The sequence below is a fragment of the Centroberyx affinis genome, unplaced genomic scaffold, assembly GCF_046629955.1.
Source record: "Centroberyx affinis isolate AG114_WGS23_722 - 3 ecotype Tasmania unplaced genomic scaffold, CSIRO-AGI_Caff_v1 ptg007696l_1, whole genome shotgun sequence".
NCBI lineage: Eukaryota > Metazoa > Chordata > Actinopteri > Beryciformes > Berycidae > Centroberyx > Centroberyx affinis.
Genome location: NW_027283883.1, coordinates 5,545 through 24,414, shown reverse-complemented (window position 1 = coordinate 24,414; position 18,870 = coordinate 5,545). Strand labels below are relative to the sequence as shown.

At 44.4% G+C, this 18,870-nt stretch overlaps 1 protein-coding gene across 1 annotated transcript; it reads right to left on the bottom strand.

The window, feature by feature from the left end:
• Positions 1 to 7,751: 7,751 nt before the first annotated feature.
• LOC139639784 (BCAS3 microtubule associated cell migration factor-like) lies at positions 7,752 to 18,171 on the bottom strand (the record flags this gene model as incomplete). The annotated part of the gene is made up of 2 exons (XM_071513935.1): positions 18,040 to 18,171; positions 7,752 to 8,091 (listed from the first exon to the last, which is right to left on the bottom strand). Coding segments are annotated over exons 1-2 (472 nt in total), but the record flags the coding sequence as incomplete, so codon positions are not given.
• Between the last annotated feature and the right edge of the window lie 699 nt (positions 18,172 to 18,870).

Sequence of the window (18,870 nt, the reverse complement as noted above, 5' to 3'; positions counted from 1 at the left end):
AAAAAAGGACCCGAGGTCTCTGGCGGAGGCCCGACGCCGGGGCCAAGATACATATTCCGCGCACTGTGTATTTTTGGTCGCTTTAAAAGCCCTAAAAGTACAGGGGAAGGCTAATTTTCAGGGTAAACAGCTTGTTCGATTGCAGTGTGGTTTTTTTTTTTTTTTTCGAGGAGCTCTCTCTCTCTCTCTCTCTCTCTCTCTCTCTCTCTCCGTTTATTGACTCAAGCCGATCTGGGCTCTGGCTGCTCTGCCCGACCACAGGAGAAAGAAGCCTGCCGATGAAGCCTGCAACAAATGCATGCCGCTAACACTATAGTTTACCTTAGATGACACGCGACTGCTAAATCAGACGCGCTAAGTAATGCACAAAGCGTAATCCTCTCCACTGTATGGGAGGTTGGGCCGCTTTTAAAAGGTACATTAGCTCCTTTTAGAAAGCTATTTGCCGTTTTCTATTACCTGCTGACATGAATTTGTAGGTTAAACAACTGAGAGATATTGCTCATCATATTTGAATATCATACAATAGATCCCAGGTATTTTGTTTTTTTTATTGAAGTTAACAGGTGACTTTATGCTGTCACGGAATTATGTTCTTTCGTCAAAACTCAGGTCGACAAATGCTTGAATACAAAATAAATACAGATATAAATTTAGATATATAAGGTGAAATCAGTAATGATTTTTTCCACTTTGAGAGTCATTATAAAAATGAATAACATCAAAAGAAAATTGACAGTACCGTACTCTAATTAAAATACACAGAAAAATAGGAGTTTGCTGTCAATCTCAGAAAAAAAACAAAAAAAACCAAAAAAAACCCCTCAATATTTACGGAACAAAATATTTACGGGCTGAAAACCTCAACGTTCGAGACTGAAACAAATCGATCAGAAGTGTTCAGACCGCCTCTTTAAAAAAAAAAAAAAAAAAAACTCCAAAAAAGGAAGGCCATAAGTTGTTTTAGCTCGAGGAAGTGACCATTCATAAAAACGCCGGAGAAATTACCCAGCTCTCTCTCTCTGTTATGTTAGATTTGTATCGAGGCAAAACCCTCGCAGCACAAGTCAAGCTTTACAAGTCCCCCCCCCCCCCCCTCTCTCTCTCTCTCTCTCCTCTCTCTCTCTGTGGAATAAGGCCTGCCTGGCTGTTCCGCTCCTCCCTCTATGCTGCTGGAATCCTGACCACACAGCACCACATGGAGGACAACTCCGGTAGTGCGGCACAGGGTTCCCACCTTGCCCTCGGTGTACAATTCCATGACTTTCTATAACGCTTCTATCACCTAAAACTCTTCTTCTGTTGTTTTTTCAGTCTGGTTTCCACTCCATCTAATGCGCTGAATGTGCGAAACAAGTTGGAAAACACATTCTGCTATATTCCTGCAACGTGAAAGTACAACATTCCCTGATATTCCCAGTCTTCTCCAGAGAACTGATCAAATTCCTGACGCTCCCTGTCTGGATTACACCTTGCAAAACTACCCTGCAATACCCTGACAACACTTTCTACACAAGTTGAAGATAACAATTTGTATTTTTGTATTTTCTAATTCTATTTACAATGTGCTTCAAGTTCAGTGCAGTCAACGAAGTTAAAAAAACAAAAAAACAAAACCAAAAAAAAAGGTGATTTGTTGCTTCCCACAAGGCACAAAAATGCAACACAGATGATCAGGCATAAAGAAAAGCAAGCAATGGTGTTCTGAACTGCATGGTAGGTATATGGTGTATTTGTGTGTGTGTGTGTGTGCTTCCCTGTGTTATGCCCCTCCTGCAGTATACCATCCACTCTCTGCTGCAGTATGTCAAGGCCAAAATGCATGCAACACCAACCGTGACACGCTCATAACTTCTTATTCCCGGACAACTCGAAAGCACGTCATTTTATCGGTCGGATGTAGATGAATACAAATGGAAAGTCTGCATTGAAACACCTTGGTGTGAGAAGTTATTTCTTCCATTTGAGACTGTGAGCTCCACTTTACATCTAGAATCTATAGCCAACAACAACCGACTAAATCATCCAGTAGTGGAATAAAGGGTCAACCTTCTGAATTCAGATTAGAGTGACAATATCCAACTTGTTTCACGTTAAAATAATAACAAATACATACGATCTACTCTACATTATCTGTCTGTGTGTTTGTCTGAAATTGTCTTTTTAACCCTCATCCTACCTCTGGGGCACCCGCAGACCCCAGAGCTATACTTTTTGTCATATCTCACAGGTGCTTTATTCTATCATTCCAACTTTTTCACAACTTTGTCAATCAATTTGTTCCTAATGACTTCATATCATTGTTTTCTGTTTCTGTTTTAATTAGTGCTTTTTTAAAAAATACCAATGAAGCACCCAATTCCGCCTATGCAGTTTTAATAGATGGAACGATGGAACTGTTTATTGAGTTCATGTTTGCCATGGGTCCTAATTTAAAGTCTCACACACTATCAGGGGGGGGTAGGGGCTCTCTGTCAGTCATTTTGAAGGAGACAGACACAGATGCAGCAGACACAGATTTCCTCATGTGCTCTTGTCAGCTCTTCCTAAGGTAAGATGATGTTCAAAGTCAGAAATGCAATATATCATTTAATTAACTGTAACTTTCCTAAAATAATAATAACCTGTTTTTTTTCAGATGACATTAAACTACATAACTAATAATGTTTTGAGAAGAAATAAGTTCACATTTTTCCATGATGGTTGTTTCTTACAGTAGTTTAATCTTGGGGTCCCCATGGAACCCCAGTAGGTAGTCCTTGTATGTTAAATATGTTGGTAGGATGAGGGTCAATGATCTTGGGATGTTTTGGGGCGTATACCATTTGCTGTGGGCGTGTCCAGAGGTGAGGCTGGATGTGGCTACCAAGGTGAGGCTAGTGGCCACAGAGCAGGAAGTCACAGCAACGACAACAATGGAGGGTGAAGTTACAGTGAAGCTAAACGTTCAAAAACACTGTGAACATGTTTTTTTTTTTTACTGCAGACTGGCTGCTTCTTCAACACCTGTGGAGGCTTGAAGGATGCCGGTTACCTCAGCCTCAGGTCATCGAACATGAGTGACAAGTGTCGGGGCGGGGAATCGACCGACTGAGGGGCAGGAGGGCGGGACTAACAATCCACTTCCTGCATCGAGGCGGACAGCATACTCCATATAGCATATCGAAGCTTGAACTACTACTTCAAAGCTGTCATTTATCCTCCCAGAGTCTCGAGCATAGCGGACAGCAACTGTGTAGTCCAAAAACCCCGGGGGTCACAGCCGGGCCATGTACATACGTGTCATGGCCCACCGGTTATGAGGTAATGTGCTTCCTCTCGCCGCGGAACCTCTGCGGTGCGTCGGTTGTGTTTTTTTTCGACCGCGGGTGCGACGAGTGACGAGGGAGGGGGCGTCGGGGTGGGGGGGTGGGGGGTGGGGGTGGGCGAAGGGAGGCAAGATAAAACGAAAGTCCAAAACCCAAATAAGCAACGCGGCGGCCTCTAATAGCAGGAGAGGAAGTGTCCCTTTATCAACAAGTGAATTAACAGTTTCCCGTCACACCTTGTTTTTCGGCCTCCCCCCCCCCCCCCCCCCCCCCCCCCCTCTCTCCCTCTGAACCAGCGCCAGGGGCCCAGATGGCTCGGTAATCGGACCACCGGGGCTTTTTGCGCCGTGAAGAAACAAATCTGTTGCACTGACTAATAGCCCTATGTTGATGTTTCATGGTTGGGAAGTGTATGACCAGGGTTGTGTATACACACACACTTACGAAAGGCACCCATGCGCGTAAAAAAAAAAGAGAACGCTCACACACACACACACAGATAGTGCGAATGCTTCGGACTGATGGCGGCTGTCTCTCAAACGAGTCTCTCTATTCATTGCTGCAGTAGCAGGGAAGGGGAAAGCAGAAAGATTTAGCAGCATCTCAGGCCAAAACTGATCCCGAGTCAGTAGTTTATAGCCTCGACTCCGCCCAGCAGCACTAGACGCCTTTAAGGTTTAATCTGAAAGTATAGACCTTGACATAGAAGTGTGAATCCGGATCAAAAGAAAAATCAGGGATTACTGTCAGTATCATGTGGGATCGAGTTATTTGGAGCGCACATAACCTTATTTGCATTACGTATCGCTGTATTATAGTGTACTGCACTGGGGTTCCATTTCAAAAAAAACATCTGAATCATATAATTCTACAGTTGCTGCCACATGCTTGGTGGAATAACCTCAATAACCTCTGCCCTGCGCAGCGAGACTTGCACTTTCTAATCTAGCCTTGTATATGTTGGGCCGCAGACAAACCGCCCTTTACAGTGTGGGCCCCGTCACGTGTTACGGGTCATCACCTCAAATGACAATGCATTGATCACACGGGAGACAAGGGTTTCGAAAAAAAAAAAAAAAGGGGGGGAAGAAAATGTATGCGGAGGACGTAAATAGCCGTTCCACATTTAAACAGTGACAAGAAGAGGGCCAATTGTAGCCTCTATTTTTAGGTGTGCCGGAGGCCTGGCTGGCAGCTTTGAGAAGGATGTGTACTTTTCCACAGTTCCTTCCCAAAAATCAACGCTGTCCTCGCCGGCGACAATCACAGGGCAGCTGTTGTGGCTAGGTGGCCCGGCCCCGGCTCTCGCCTCCGCCCCCCCGCTCCCCCCTCTGCCAGCCTAAGAAACCGGCCTGCGCTGCCCAAAATTCACACCCGGCTCGCAAAAACAGGCGGAAAGGCGCGACACAAAAGCGAGCCGTGAGTCAATGTGTTTGCGTCCGGTGCAAAAAAACTGGGCGAATTATCTTGTGTTATCAACGCCGGTGGCGGTGGTGGCGGTGGCGGTGGGGACGTTTCTAAATTTACATGCAACAGGATGCCTTGGTATCAACTTATTTTCAAAATAAGGGACATAGAGAAACCAACAAGAACTCGTGCGCTGACAAAAAAAAAAAGAAGAGGAAGAACTCCCAAAGAGTTCCCACTGGTGAGCTGACCTTTTGTAAATACATGTCAGTCCTTTTTGTTGCATCAGTGGGCCTCTTTTGGATTTATTCCCTTTTTATTCATCAGCGTGTGAGCTCTTGTCAATGATTTTTGAATCCACACTGCAAAAATAGTCATTGAGTCTATTATTGGGTCCTAAAAATCCTAATTTTCTTAAAACAAGTGAAGAAGTCTGCCAATGGGGTTAGATCATTTCACTTGTTTCTACTTCAAACCAACTTGTTTCAAGAATTTTGTAGAATCAACTGTCATTTTCTTGATAGTAGTGCAGTGATCTGCCTTTTTCTGACTTGATTCAACATACTGACTCATTTCTAGAAAACTCCTGAAACAAGTGAAACTGCATCGGAAAACAAGTAGAGTCATCTCACCTCACTGGCAGATTTTTTCACTTGTTTTAAGAAATTTGGAATTTAGGACTCAATCATAGACTAAATGAGTTGTTAGGATGGAGATGTTTTGCAGTCCTGAAATCATAGGACTTCTCCTTAGGTTCTCCTCACATAGGAGCTTTTTTCTCCTACATAAATGCAAAGCTCAGCCGTGAGAGTCGCTAGTGACAGAGAGCGAGAGCAAGAGCTCAAAACAACTGGTGAAAATAAAAACGGGCAGGCAAAAGTTAATTAACAATTGCTCTCCTTGCTCTTGAGGAAGAGGATCATCTTGCTCCACCTAGATAGTGCCTCCTTCAAGGGCTATTTTTGCGCTGACATAAAGTGTGGCGCAGTGTCCAGGGGAGCGCCAAAAACCATTGAAAACAACTGGGGAAAAAAAAAAAAAAAAAGTGTCCTATGTGATCATGGCCTTTTGAGCACATCTGTACAAATTAAAGGGCCGTGCAACCTGTCGTTTGGTCTGGGGGAAGAAAAAAAAAAACCCGATACGAATGAGGATGTAACGCTACAAGCCCGCCTCTCGGCTCACACTGTAGGAGGCGCCGTGTTGTTTATGTCATAAAGCGAGCCGGCGTCCATATGGCACGGATTAACACCTTGATAAAAGGGGTGCGAAAACCTGTCTACAATTTCCTGCGGATTGCACTGTATGCGGCGCAATATCACTGAGTTATGAAAACCTTCAAATTTCTCAGCACGAGTCGAGACAAACTTTGCGCTGCGTGCTACGGGAGCTTAATCTTTCATTTTGACTAGCTCCCTTTTTTTTTTTGTAGGTTTGCCTAAGAAAATGAAATGTCACTCCTGTAGAGCCTTTGTTTTCTTCAAATGTGCGTACACCCACACACACACACACACACACACACACACACAGAGTAGGGTATCACTGTGAGGACTAATTGTTGACAGGTGGCCCTAATGCCCTCCTTTGAAACCAAAGTGTGATTTACGATCGCGCTCCCTAAGACCTCCGGCTTTCAGCGCCGCTACTACCAACTTATCTTTCCCCTCGCGCTCTGTCTTTTATTCCCTCGCTCTATCTCTCCTTCATTTTTCTCGATTGCACCTCATTACTGCGCTCGCTCACTTTCACCTCCTACCCTCCTCGCTTTGATGTCCTCTCTCCCTCCTCTGTCTCTCATCGCAGGACTCGCCAAAACTCAGACATCCCTCTAATGTTAGATAGCGGACTTTTTCACTCTGTGTGTGTGTGTGTGTGTGTGTATATGGGTGTTTCTGTGCAGGGGTTAGGTAGGGGTCTGGGTCTTGACAGGGGAAGGCAGGAAAGGGGAGAGGAAGCCAGGGCGCCGTGGCAGGGGTGGAGGTGGGGGAAGACGAGGAAAGGGAGGACAGATGACAATATGACTTGACCCCGACCCCGACGTCACGGCATCGCCTATCACCGATTCTGGCCCCAGATATGCAGGCCGGCGAAAAGCACTTGCAGTGTGTGAACTCAACCTATGGAGCCCGGGAGCGGCCATAGGAAAAAAACATTGTATACGGAAGCACTTCCATGTTGTTCCAATCAGTCTGGTTTCTACTCCAGTTGGGCTAAAAACCATCTAATACAATGAATGTGTGAAATAAGTTGTAAATACATTCTGATATATTCCTGTAAAGTGTTAGAATTCCCTGACATTTCCTGACTGCCCCAGAGAAATTTAGCAAATTTCCTGACATTCCCTCTCACAGCTGGTAATTCCAGGAATTCCATGACCGGTCGGCACCATGATATATTCTTTAATACCGAGTAAAACTCTCTCGGGTCTAGCGGTGCAGTTAAAAGTGTGCAGCTGAAAGTGTGTGTGTGTGTGTGTGTGTGTGCCAGCTGGGGACACATAGACAGTGTGAGCAGCCAGAAATGGTGTTTGACAAACAAGGGAGGCAAGGCTGTGGCAGACAGGTCAGAGTCCCTGGAACAAGGTCTGCTGAGGTGAGTAGTCAGTGGAAACATACACGCGCACACACACACACACACACACACGCACACACACACACGCGCACACACACACACACACACACACACACACACACACACACACACGCACAACACACACAACACGCATGCATGCAAGCTAAAGTACAGCTCAATGTAAAGAAAAACCACAGAGGTCTGACTAATTATAGATTTTTGAATGTGTACTCCCTAAGCCTGTAGCAACTAAGTTCTCAATATGTAAACTTTTATAATTATTATCATTATCTAAAGATGTTACATTCTGTTGCAATGTATTACAAGTTTTATTGCATTTCCAGCCCAATTAGAGGTAAATTTCATTGCATTTTGAGAACATTTTTTTCTGATTTCTTTTTTTCTTTCAAAACTATTTCCAAAGCACCCCCTTCATTCCCCCCCCCCTCCCTCCCAGCTCCTCACCGTGTAGAGGGGACCCCGAGGGGCTGCTGGAGAGCCCGGGGATGGGGCTGCAGCGCCCGCCTATGCCTCCGCCGCCGCCTAGGACGCAGCCGCCTCCTCCTATGCCTCCTCCTCCTCCCACCCCTCCTCCCAGGGCGGTGGCCCTGTTGAGCTCCTGCTCGATCTCCTCCAGGCCGGCGCTCTTCTGGAAGCGGGACATCCGGTTGACCACCCGCGGGGACATGTGGGTGCGGGCGCACGGGGCGCCGCCGTAGGGGTTGATGGGAAAGACGTGCGAGGTGCCGCGGAGGGTGCTGATGGCCACCCAGCGGCTGTCCTGGCTGAAGCACATGTCCTGGACCTGGAGGGGATGGGCGTGGGGAAGGTGAGAGGGTGGGGACAGAGGATGGATGGGGATAGAGGGAGCATGAGGAGAGAGGATGGGGACGGAAGATTTGCGACAGAAGGTGGATGGGGTAGAGGACGGATGGGGATAGAGGATGGATCGGGATGGAGGGTGGATGGGATAAAGGATGGATGGGATGGAGGATGGATGGGATAAAGTATGGATGGGATGGAGGGTGGATGGGATAGAGGACGGATTGGGATGGAGGATGGATAGGATAGAGGATGGATTGGGATGGAGGGTGGATGAGATAGAGGATGGATTGGAATAGAGAATGGATTGGGATGGAGGGTGGATGGGATAGAGGATGGATTGGGATGGAGGGTGGATGAGATAGAGGATGGATTGGAATAGAGGATGGATTGGGATGGAGGGTGGATGGGATAGAGGATGATTGGGATGGAGGGTGGATGAGATAGAGGATGGATTGGAATAGAGAATGGATTGGGATGGAGGGTGGATGGGATATAGGATGGATTGGGATGGAGAGTGGATGGGATGGAGGGTGGATGGGATAGAGGATAGATTGGGATGGAGGGTGGATTGGGATGGAGGGTGGATGGGATGGAAGGGATGGAAGGTGGATGGGATGGAGGATGGATGGGAGGGAGGGTGGATGGCGATGGATTGGGAAGGAGGATGGATGGGGACAGAGGATGGATTAGTCGGATTGGTTGAAGAGGAAGAAGGGAGAACGGGAGGAGAGGGAGAAAGTGGAGAACAGGAGATGGGGACACGGGAGAAGCATGGCAGTGGAATGGGAATTAATGGGGAGGGAAGAGATGAAGAGAGAGAGACAGATGAGGGGATGTAAAAGAGAAAGATGGGGAGAGATTAAGTGTATGGCCATACACCACTTCACTACATATATTAACTAAAATTAGACATTGGTTTGCTGAATTATAGGGCCAATATTGGCATTATATTAAAAATCAGTGTGGTCCACCTCTGATATGATGCAATTTGATCGATTACACATTTATTGTAGAATTGATCAATACTACACTGGTTGTCTATGGGAAGCCCTTAACTGGAACTGATTGTTAAGTGTGGAATCTGATCAAAATGTCGCAAGTATATTATTTTTATTATGTATTATTAATGCCATTATATTGACTATCTTCAAAACCCCTCATCACACAAACCCTACCATACACCACTCCATTATATATCTTTCTTACATTACTTATATCCCTTTCTTAATACTACCGAGGGTTGAGCCCATTAAGCATCAAGTCTCTCATTTGGATAGCAGTCAAGCTGTCATTAAACTATTGTTCTGGGGTCATTACATGTCACGGCAGCGATTAGGCAAAGGGCAAACAATTTGTATACTGTCAACAAGGAACCAGCGGGGCTCCGTAGATACATCACACAGGACAAGGGGCCAGACGCTGCAGGAAAAGGGCCCCTGGAGGTTAACGCTCCGCACACAATGGGGTCAAAGTGACAGTCAGACAAAGGTTGGGAGATGTAGGGTGTGGGCAATTAGTGAGACTGACAGTTGGTGTGCGCCTCAGTGTCTGCACGGACAAAACTGCCCATCGCGTTCAGCACCGTCTGCAGGCCCGGCCCACTCAAACGTCAGGAAGAGGGGTTTGACCGATATGGGTTTTTGATGACCGATACTGATACCGATATTTTTTAATTGAGCAATATTTCGTGCCTTAATCTGACAATTTCCATGCCAAAAAAAATCCAGTTCCTCCAGCGAATGAGTGGCATAGTTCCTCATTTCTAGAGCCCAGTATGAAACCAATTTGTGTCAATCATTTTGCAAACCCTTTCCGGTACAAACAAACTAACTGATGAAGAGAGGAGCAGATGCATGACATATAAGGGGTTCTGCACAACAAAAAAGAAAATTTTAAGTTTTGATACACTTGTTTGCTCTGTTGAAACACTTTGACAACTGACCAACATTGAAAACCCAGATTCTAAACAAAATTCTGAAATATGCATACAAACATTTTCTCGAATGTCCTGTATAAGATAAAATGCATTTGAACTGTAGTTTATTTAAATGCAGTATATGAACTAAGACATTGCAGCAACTCTTAGAATAATATTTTCACATGAACATGTGTGTACTGTTCTTTAAGCTCATCTGTATGGGTAGTGTGAAAGTTTGAGGTTTAAATGAATGGTCTCGAAAATAAAGTTGTTATTAAAAATGTTATTTTTAGGTTACCATTATAGTCCTGAACCCCATCAATTAAATCAGTGGTTCTCAACGTGGGGTTCGGGGACCACCAGGGGTCCTTGAGGGGGGTTCCAGGGGTTCCCCAGCAAATTGATGAATTGTTAAACTTCACCATTATTTCATTTACATGAAATTAACACAATTAGAGAATGTAGAAGAATGACTGTTTTGATCATAGTTTCAGTGTTATCTCTCTACCTACAATACAGATAGTCATGGAATTCTGGACAAAATCATATCTAACAATAAAAATATTCTCCGATTTGGGTCCGAGAGACAAAATCTCATCAAATGGGGGTCCGTGGCCCTAATGTGGACTAAACTAGGGGTCCTTAATATAAAAAGGTTGAGAATCACTGAATTAAATGATCAGAAGAAGAATCAGCAGTCACTAATATATCAAGGCGCCGGACACAAGTGGACCAAGGTGAGAAGATAAGACAACAGCTTTTGTCTTAGATGAAGACGGCACTGAAGACTTGTTTGTGAAAAAGCAGAAAAGGCTGACCGCGTCCTTTCTCTGCGTGTGGACTCCTCAAACTTTGCCTGGCTCTCGGCGAGCAAACACTTGAGGAGATAGCATCTCCCCGAGCATGTCAGACATGCGGGGGGACCAGACAGATAGGGCTGGGAGAGACAATGCAAGTGAAAGAGAAAAAGAGAGAGAGAGTGTGAGAGAGAGAGAAAATGAACTAGAGGAAGAAAAAAGACAAAGGAGTGAGTGGCGAGGTGATAGCGTGCTGACGCGACATCCATCATTCTACATTCGACGAAAAAAAAAAAAAAAAGTGGTTGGAGAAAATGGGGGAAAAAATGAAAGGGATAGGTGTGGGGGGGGGGGGGGGGAGTTGGAGGAGGAATGTCCAACTCCTTAGCCAGCGAGCGAGTCAGTCCGACAGATAGCTATGTACCTGCAGGCCTTTTTCATCTTCTGCCAGGTCAGACTAGGTAATTGTCCCCAGCAATGACAGTTAATGGGGCATCCTCCGCATACCAGACGGCTTCTTTGCTCCACAAAGGCCAGCGAAGGACGAGGCTGCGGCCTGACCTCTGCTTCTGGCCGATTATGGATGGCTCGGGAAGGGTTGAGAAAGGGCTACTTTGTGCACGTCGTAATTGGCCGTAATGGTCCTGTCAAAGCTGCTCCGGCCGCCTGTGAACGAGTGTCTGGACTTCACTGTCAAATCAGATAGGAACCAGACAGCGGCTTTACCTGAAGGGCGTGTGCCAGTGTGCAAACGTAACGTGACAAACATTCACAGATACCCAATGTTATCTTTAAAAAGGTGGAATGCGACTGTGTTTACTGTTTGACACACACACACACACACACACACAGAGGTGCCAGAAAGACGGTGAATAGCGCTCCCTCCTGTCCTCGTCTACAGAAGACTTGACGATATCCTTGACAGTCAGATGGGCAGATGCCAGCGAGGTGTGATTTTTTTTTTTTTAAATCAGTGACACCGGCCCTGGGAGATTACGCAGCTCCCGTTCACCTGAGAGGAACTCAGACGGAATGACGGGAATGTGGAAAAAGATGGAGAGAGGGATAAGACCGAAGAAAGAAGACATAGAGAGAGAGAAGATGAACGCGACACAGTGGGATAAATCGCGAGTGTCTCCGCGATACAAAGGGTGGATAGAGGAAAAATTGAAAAAAAAAGAAAAAAAAAAGAAACAGAGATTTTCTGCTTGGTTGCAGTTTTACCTCTTCACTCCATTAGGGTTCAACTGATATATTGGATTGCAAATATATGGGGCTGAATTTGGCCTTTTATGAAAAATCAGACACATCCATTGCAGATTTGATCAATACTACACTGGTTGTCCATTAAAAAAGCCTTAACCTGATTTGATTTGAATTGATTCAAATGCAACATTTTGATCTTAAAGGAATAGTTCACCCAAAAATGAAAATTCTGTCATCATCTACTCACCCTCATGCCAAATGAAACACAGGTGAAATTTGTTAGTCCATATAACACACAGGGAGGTTTGCCAGCACAACTTGGTAGCAGCCTTCTCCAAAACAACTGAAGTCAATGGGGACCTGTTCTTTAGAGTTCCAAAACAAAAACAGCCAAAAACAGAAGAACAGGTCCCCACTGACTTCAGTTGTTTTGGAGAAGGCTGCTATGGAGTTGTGCTGGCAGCCTCCCTGTGTGTTACATGGACAAACTTCACCTGTGTTTCAACTGGCATGAGGGGGAGGAGATGATGACAGAAGTTTCATTTTTGGGTGAACTATTCCTTTAACATTTAAATATCTTTTGATATTTTGATTTGATTCTGTACTTGTAGTAGTAGCAGTAATTAAGTAGTAAGCAGCAGTGTCCTGGGTTTCAATTAAGAGTTTTAGTGTCATGCGGTCTAAATGCAATTTCAGAGGCATTTCCATGCTGTCAAGAAAATAAAATCTACTAGTAACACAGTATGATTGCAAAAGTAATAAGGAATTGACCAATATGAATATAATATAATATAATAATAATATGTTTTTGACTGAAGCTGCTCTTTAAATGTGATCATTCTGAAAACGGTCAGATTGGCACAAAATATTAGCTATGAGCAGCTTCGATCCGTAAATACCGCTGTCGGCCTCCAAAAGCCCATATCAGTGGAACCCTAATTATAGCGGACGGTGGAGGACTGCAGAGTTGAACGGTGGTGGAGTGCCACCGCTGTGACCTCGGTGACCGGCGCTCTCCGGTTTGCCCCGTGGCTCCCGGGCTCCTCTCCTCTCCTCTCCGCTCCTCCCTTCGGGCCCCTCCTGGCCGTTATCAGCTGCGGGTCTGTTTACCTGGCCTGGCCTCGGGTCACTGACAGCCGGCCGCGTGTTTGGCCGCTGGAGACAGATAAGAAAGCGTCCCTCCGCCCACCTAACTGGAGACTTTATCACTTTCCCGTTTGTGTGTGTGTGTGTGTGTGAGAGAGTGTGTGAGTGTGTGCGGTGATAACCCCTGGCCCTATCACTAGGCTAAGGCCGGCATTCAGTGTTTACGACGGGCCGGATCAAAGCAGGCTCAGTGTGCAGCCGGTCAGCGGACCTGCCGTTAGGTCGTACATTAACTAGACGCAGGCACTGGATGTGTGTGTGTGTGTGTGTGTGTGTGGGTGTGTAGGTGTGTGTCCAGTCGATATTCCTGAACCGAACAAGGCCTGAAGGCGTTTTGTTGAGTAAGCACTTCTCACTCGCTGCAAAGTCTCTGCATGTGCAGTGCAGACACATAAGAAGTCCAAAAGAGGTGCAAATTAGCCCAGCTGTTGAGTCAGTGAAGCCCCGCAATGTGCAAAATGCATACTACTTTGTAACTTATGTAAATAAATAGATAAAATAATATTAGTAGGGTTGCAAGGTTTACACATTTTAATTGATTTTGTATTATATCTAACTTTGATGAAGGGTTATCATTCATGAAACTGACTCAAATAGCACAAAAACAAATTGAACAAATTTAAACGTATGCAATTTGTGCATGCTGCCACTGCATTTCAAAAGAGTTTTATTAGTATATGACTGACAAATTCCCAAGGGGACTGAAATAAATAAACTACATTATCTGGTTATGTAGCTCCAATAACGATCACTTCAAACAGATTTGGTTCATTTATTTAAGCTAGTTTCAGTCTAGCTTATATTAAACCAAACAAATTTGTATTGGTTCTATTTTTTTTTTTTTTTTTTTTCTTGAAATCGGATAAAATCTTAAAATCATTTTTATTTTTTTAAATACCCAAGATGTTCATAAAAAAACAACAACAAAAAAAAAATATATATATATATCACCAATGTTGAAGATAAATATGACAAGAAATATGAGTTAAATGTCATACTAAACAGTGAGAAGTAATTTGATGTGTGAGTGTTCAACAGACGTGCTAGCGTCCAAAGTCTAAAAGGTCGGTTTAGCTTGAGCAAATACACACAAATTTGTCACATTAAGGCACCTTCTACACCTCCTCTACACACACATTCCCTCACTTTTCACCGGTTTGATTTTTATAGCTGCCAATCAACCCCGCGACCGCTGTTTGGCTTTTTTTTCGCTTGCCTGCGAGCGTTCCCCAGGCCCTCCCCGAAAACACGCCAGCCATGTCCTTCCCCTCTCCCAGATAATAATCAAATGTTCCCTGCTAGTCCACATGAAAGCCCCTGGCTGGATGTGTTTGGCCAGGCCCGCTGCGGCGCGGCGGGGAGGCCCAGCCCGCCTCGTGGCTCGCTCTCTGCTGGATCCCCGCTTTCCCCAGCCCCGCCGATCTCCTTCTCTGCGGCTTCTCTGCGGCTTCTCTCCCCTTTGTTGTTCCCTCCCCTGTTTCTGCTGTAGGGAACGCGCTGTATACTCGGGTCGCGTTTCGGTCCGTATCACGGGGTATGCGCGTGGGGAGAAATAGAGGAGCATGGGGAAATGAGAGCAAACCCTTTCCAACATGAGGAAAATATCCAAACTGAGATGTACTGATGCGGAAATATTTATTACGCAGTGTGCTCCGGTGCAAAAAAAAAAAAAGTACGGAAACACAAAAGGTGAGGTTACGAGAAAACAGTGGATACTCTTTTTTTGCACTGGTGAACACTTTGTAATAAACATTTCTGCATCAGGAGGCCTCAGTTTGGACATTTTCCTTATTTTGGAACAGTGTGCAGGTTGCTATTACTAACATATGCACCTGTATTACACCTCCTCATGACTATGTGAAGAGCAGAAACTACTCCAACTCTCAATTAGATGGGTAAATACTTCAGTTTTAACATGAGTTTCTGTAGGTGGCGCTCTTTTCTTTGTCTGTTCAGCCATGGCGGCTATCACTGCTCATGCTGACTACCCAGTTCTTCTTCTGTGTATCCCAAATGAACCGGAAACATGAAACACCGCCTGTGCGCCAGAGGATTTTTCCCAGGAAAGAGCTACCAGAAACCGGCTGTTCAGAGGGGAAAATGTAAAAGCTTTCATGTACTGGATATAGGTTGCATCACTACTGTGGCAGTAAAACACTCACATATTTATGTGAAAATGTCACAGATTATTACTTTAAATGGCAAACACAGATACCATGTTCATGATGTGTGCATGCGTTCGGAGGCAGAATTTTAATGGTAGGGGCTTTTCAAACAAGCTCCTCTCAAATGCAGAATTCAATTAGGAAGAAGTGAGGGAGGAACGGCCGGGAAGTGACATCAGACGCGATCCCTCCAAATAGCATCTCTCCCTTTATTAGATTCTCCTCACCGACGTCTTTACATGTTGTCTGTTCGAGAGAGGAGGCGACGGAGGGGAGGGGGGGGGGGCGAGAGAAGACGATCGCGAGGCACACAAGCTTCACATCAAGAACGAATCACGCGGGCTCTTTTTGTGCCGAACGAGCCGCCAGTGGTCGAGTGTTGTTTCAGACTCGCCACGGCCTATTTCTCCTACAAATTGTCTCCGCTTTAAACGCGTTTGCTTTGGAAGGCGATGAATCCAGACGGGGCTGGAGGGGGAACGGTGCGATTGGACAGCTGAGAGGAACTGCGCTGTAAATACTGCAGCAGCTGACTTGAGAGGCAATGAGGCACCCGTCGGTGCTAAATCGCCCCTTCAGATCAATTTGCGGACGGGGGGAGGGGGGGGGGGGGGGGGTTCTGTGTTCTTGTACACATGGGCAAACACACATACACACGCACGCACGCACACACGGGATATGTTGTGCCTAGTGGCCTTGTATTAAATATCAGATATCAGCCAGTCAATGTCACCCACCTCTGATATGATGGATATGATGCAGTTTGATTGATTACATGTTTATTGTAGAATTGATCAATACTACACTGGTTGTCTATGGGAAGACCTTAACTTGAACTGATTCTAGACATTTTGATGCAATTCCACAAAAGTATATAGAATGAGAATTTATGGTAACACTTTACAATAAGGGTCACTAAGTTAAGGGTTAGTTAATGTGTAATAATTAACAGTTAACTAATGTGTAATTTACTAATGGTGTCCATGTTAACTCAGGTATTAATTTATACATTTTTTAATAGTATTATTTAAAAATGACTATTAAATAATGTATAAATTAACACCTTAGTTAACATGAACACCATTAGTAAATGATTACCAGACACATTAGTTAACTGTTAATTAAGGGTTAGTTAATGCTTATTAAGCATTAACTAACCCTTAACTTAGTGACCCTTATTGGAAAGTGTTACTGAATTTATTATAATCATCATCCAGGGATTCAGAGTTTTAGTGCCCATGATGCTGTAAATGCTGTTTCAGAGGCGATTGCACACTGCCAACAATAAACCTCTGGCGAAACCACAAAATACTTTGGTGGCATTAATATGGTCAAATTAAAGATACTAAACATCGACACAAAGTATATGCTTCAATCCAAAAATATCAGCATCTGCCTTCGAAAACCCATATCAGTCCGGCCTCAGATCACACCCATTTTGCATTACCAGGCTTCTTCTTAATCGCAAACTCATGCGCACACGCAACGCGAAGCCACTCGCATGAACTTAAGTGTAGGAGAGGAAGAGTGAGACAGACAGTAAAGGATGCTCATTATGCCTCCCCAACAGAGAGGTTTCGGTTTGATCTAAGCCATAAGCCTCGCGCTCCGTGCTCCCTGGTCGCTGATGTTCTCCAGTATCGTCTCCATGACAGTGTTTAGAGAGCGGTACGCTGTGGATGAAAGCCTTGTTGTAGGCTACAGAACATGCTGATGTGCAGGGTCCTATCAGTAGACAAGAGCAAACTATAGTGGGTGGCCCCCGAGTCACAGCGCTCGACAAGAGAGGGATCGGACTATTTCTATCTGCGGGTTTCAGAATGCCAAATTTATGAGTTTTTAAGACTTTTTTTTTTTTATCACTACCTGGAATTAAACTGAAGACCAATTTACCAACCAAAATAAAGAAACAAAAATCAGCTTATTATTTCTGATTGAACATAGCTGATAAAAGCATGCATGAGCAGTGTAAGAAAGTTAAACGTCCAATCGTGTTTATTAAAGCAGATGTGATGAAAAGAAAACATGATTGGCATATTGTATTAACCCTTTTCTGTATTAATCTAAGAGCAGACATGCATTTGGGTCAAGCTCAATGTGATCAACTGGAAGTCCAAATAATGTAATAAAACAAGAAAATAAAATCAACACCACTGCTGGTGTCATTTACATCTTTACAATTCATGACATTTGCCTAGTTTTCTTTGCCTTACTTTCCATTTTACCAAATGTAAAGAATCTGTAAATCTCATTGGAGATTTGCATCAAAACGAACCTCGATAAAACATAAACCTGTCACAGCATGGTCAAACAAATTAAGACGTTTAATAAGACTTTTAAAAAATTGTATTCAAGACATTCCAAGTTTTTTTATTTTTTTCATTTTAAGACTGTTTTTTAAGGCCTTGAATGTAGTTTTTTGGTATATTCATGTTGTAGATATTGTCTTTCATTTTGTATGTGCCATTATGTTCTATTGACGTTATCTTTTTTTCAATACTGTCATCCATAAATTTCTACTCAACATGTTCTTGACAAATCAGAATTGTCAGCTGCATTTTTGTGGAATTACGCCCATTCGCAAAATCTTTATCTTCTTTTATGTATCCTATTACCACCATACTAAAGACCACCACCTTACTAAAGATGATGATGCTGTGTGTGTGTGTGTGTGTGTGTGTGTGTGTGGGTCAGACCTTGGCCTCGGTCTCCCCGCGGTGCAGCGTGTAGAGGTGGTGCACGGCGCTCTGCGAGGACGCCCACGGGTGGGTGAGGATCTGGAAGACGTGGAAATCGTGGCCCAGCGTGTCCGCGGTCACCAGCAGCATTCCTGCAACACACACACGCCACATAACGCGCACACACAGTGATCAGCATTAGGAAGGAGGATGAACTGACTGTTATGATCACAAACTAGTTTCATACTAACAATCGAGCGTGGGCTTTCGGGTTCAAAAATGTAAACAATCATCATCGTAAGCTTTCGTGTCAGCTTTCAAAATGTCCCAGCACGACTTTTCTTAGACCCATTTTCTGTACAAACAAGCGCTGTCAGACTATTCTGTTGCCAAACTATAAGTCATGCAAGGAAATAGCTATATGTACTACTTTTAACTGATGGCTTGATGGCCTTTTCTTAGACTTCCATAGGTCTTTCTAGTGTTAAAACTATCCCAGTTGTTTTAGGGATGGGTCGATGGGGCGATTTTGTTCTTGGACATCTAACGTGCACAGACACACACTCTTTGATGCAGTTTCCAGTCTTTTAGCGCATTTGTTGAAGAGTTTCCCGTAAAGTGGAAAGAGTGTGTGTGTGTGTGTTGGATTTGACTAAGGCAGTGATTCTCAACCTTTTTCAAATCAAGGACCCCTGATTTAGTCCACAATAGAGCCACGGACCCTCATTTGATGAGATTTTGTCTCTCAGACCCAAATCTGAGAATATTTTTATTGTTAGATATGATTTGTTCCAGAATTCAATGACTATCTGTATTGTAGGTAGAGAGATAACAGTGAAACTATGACCA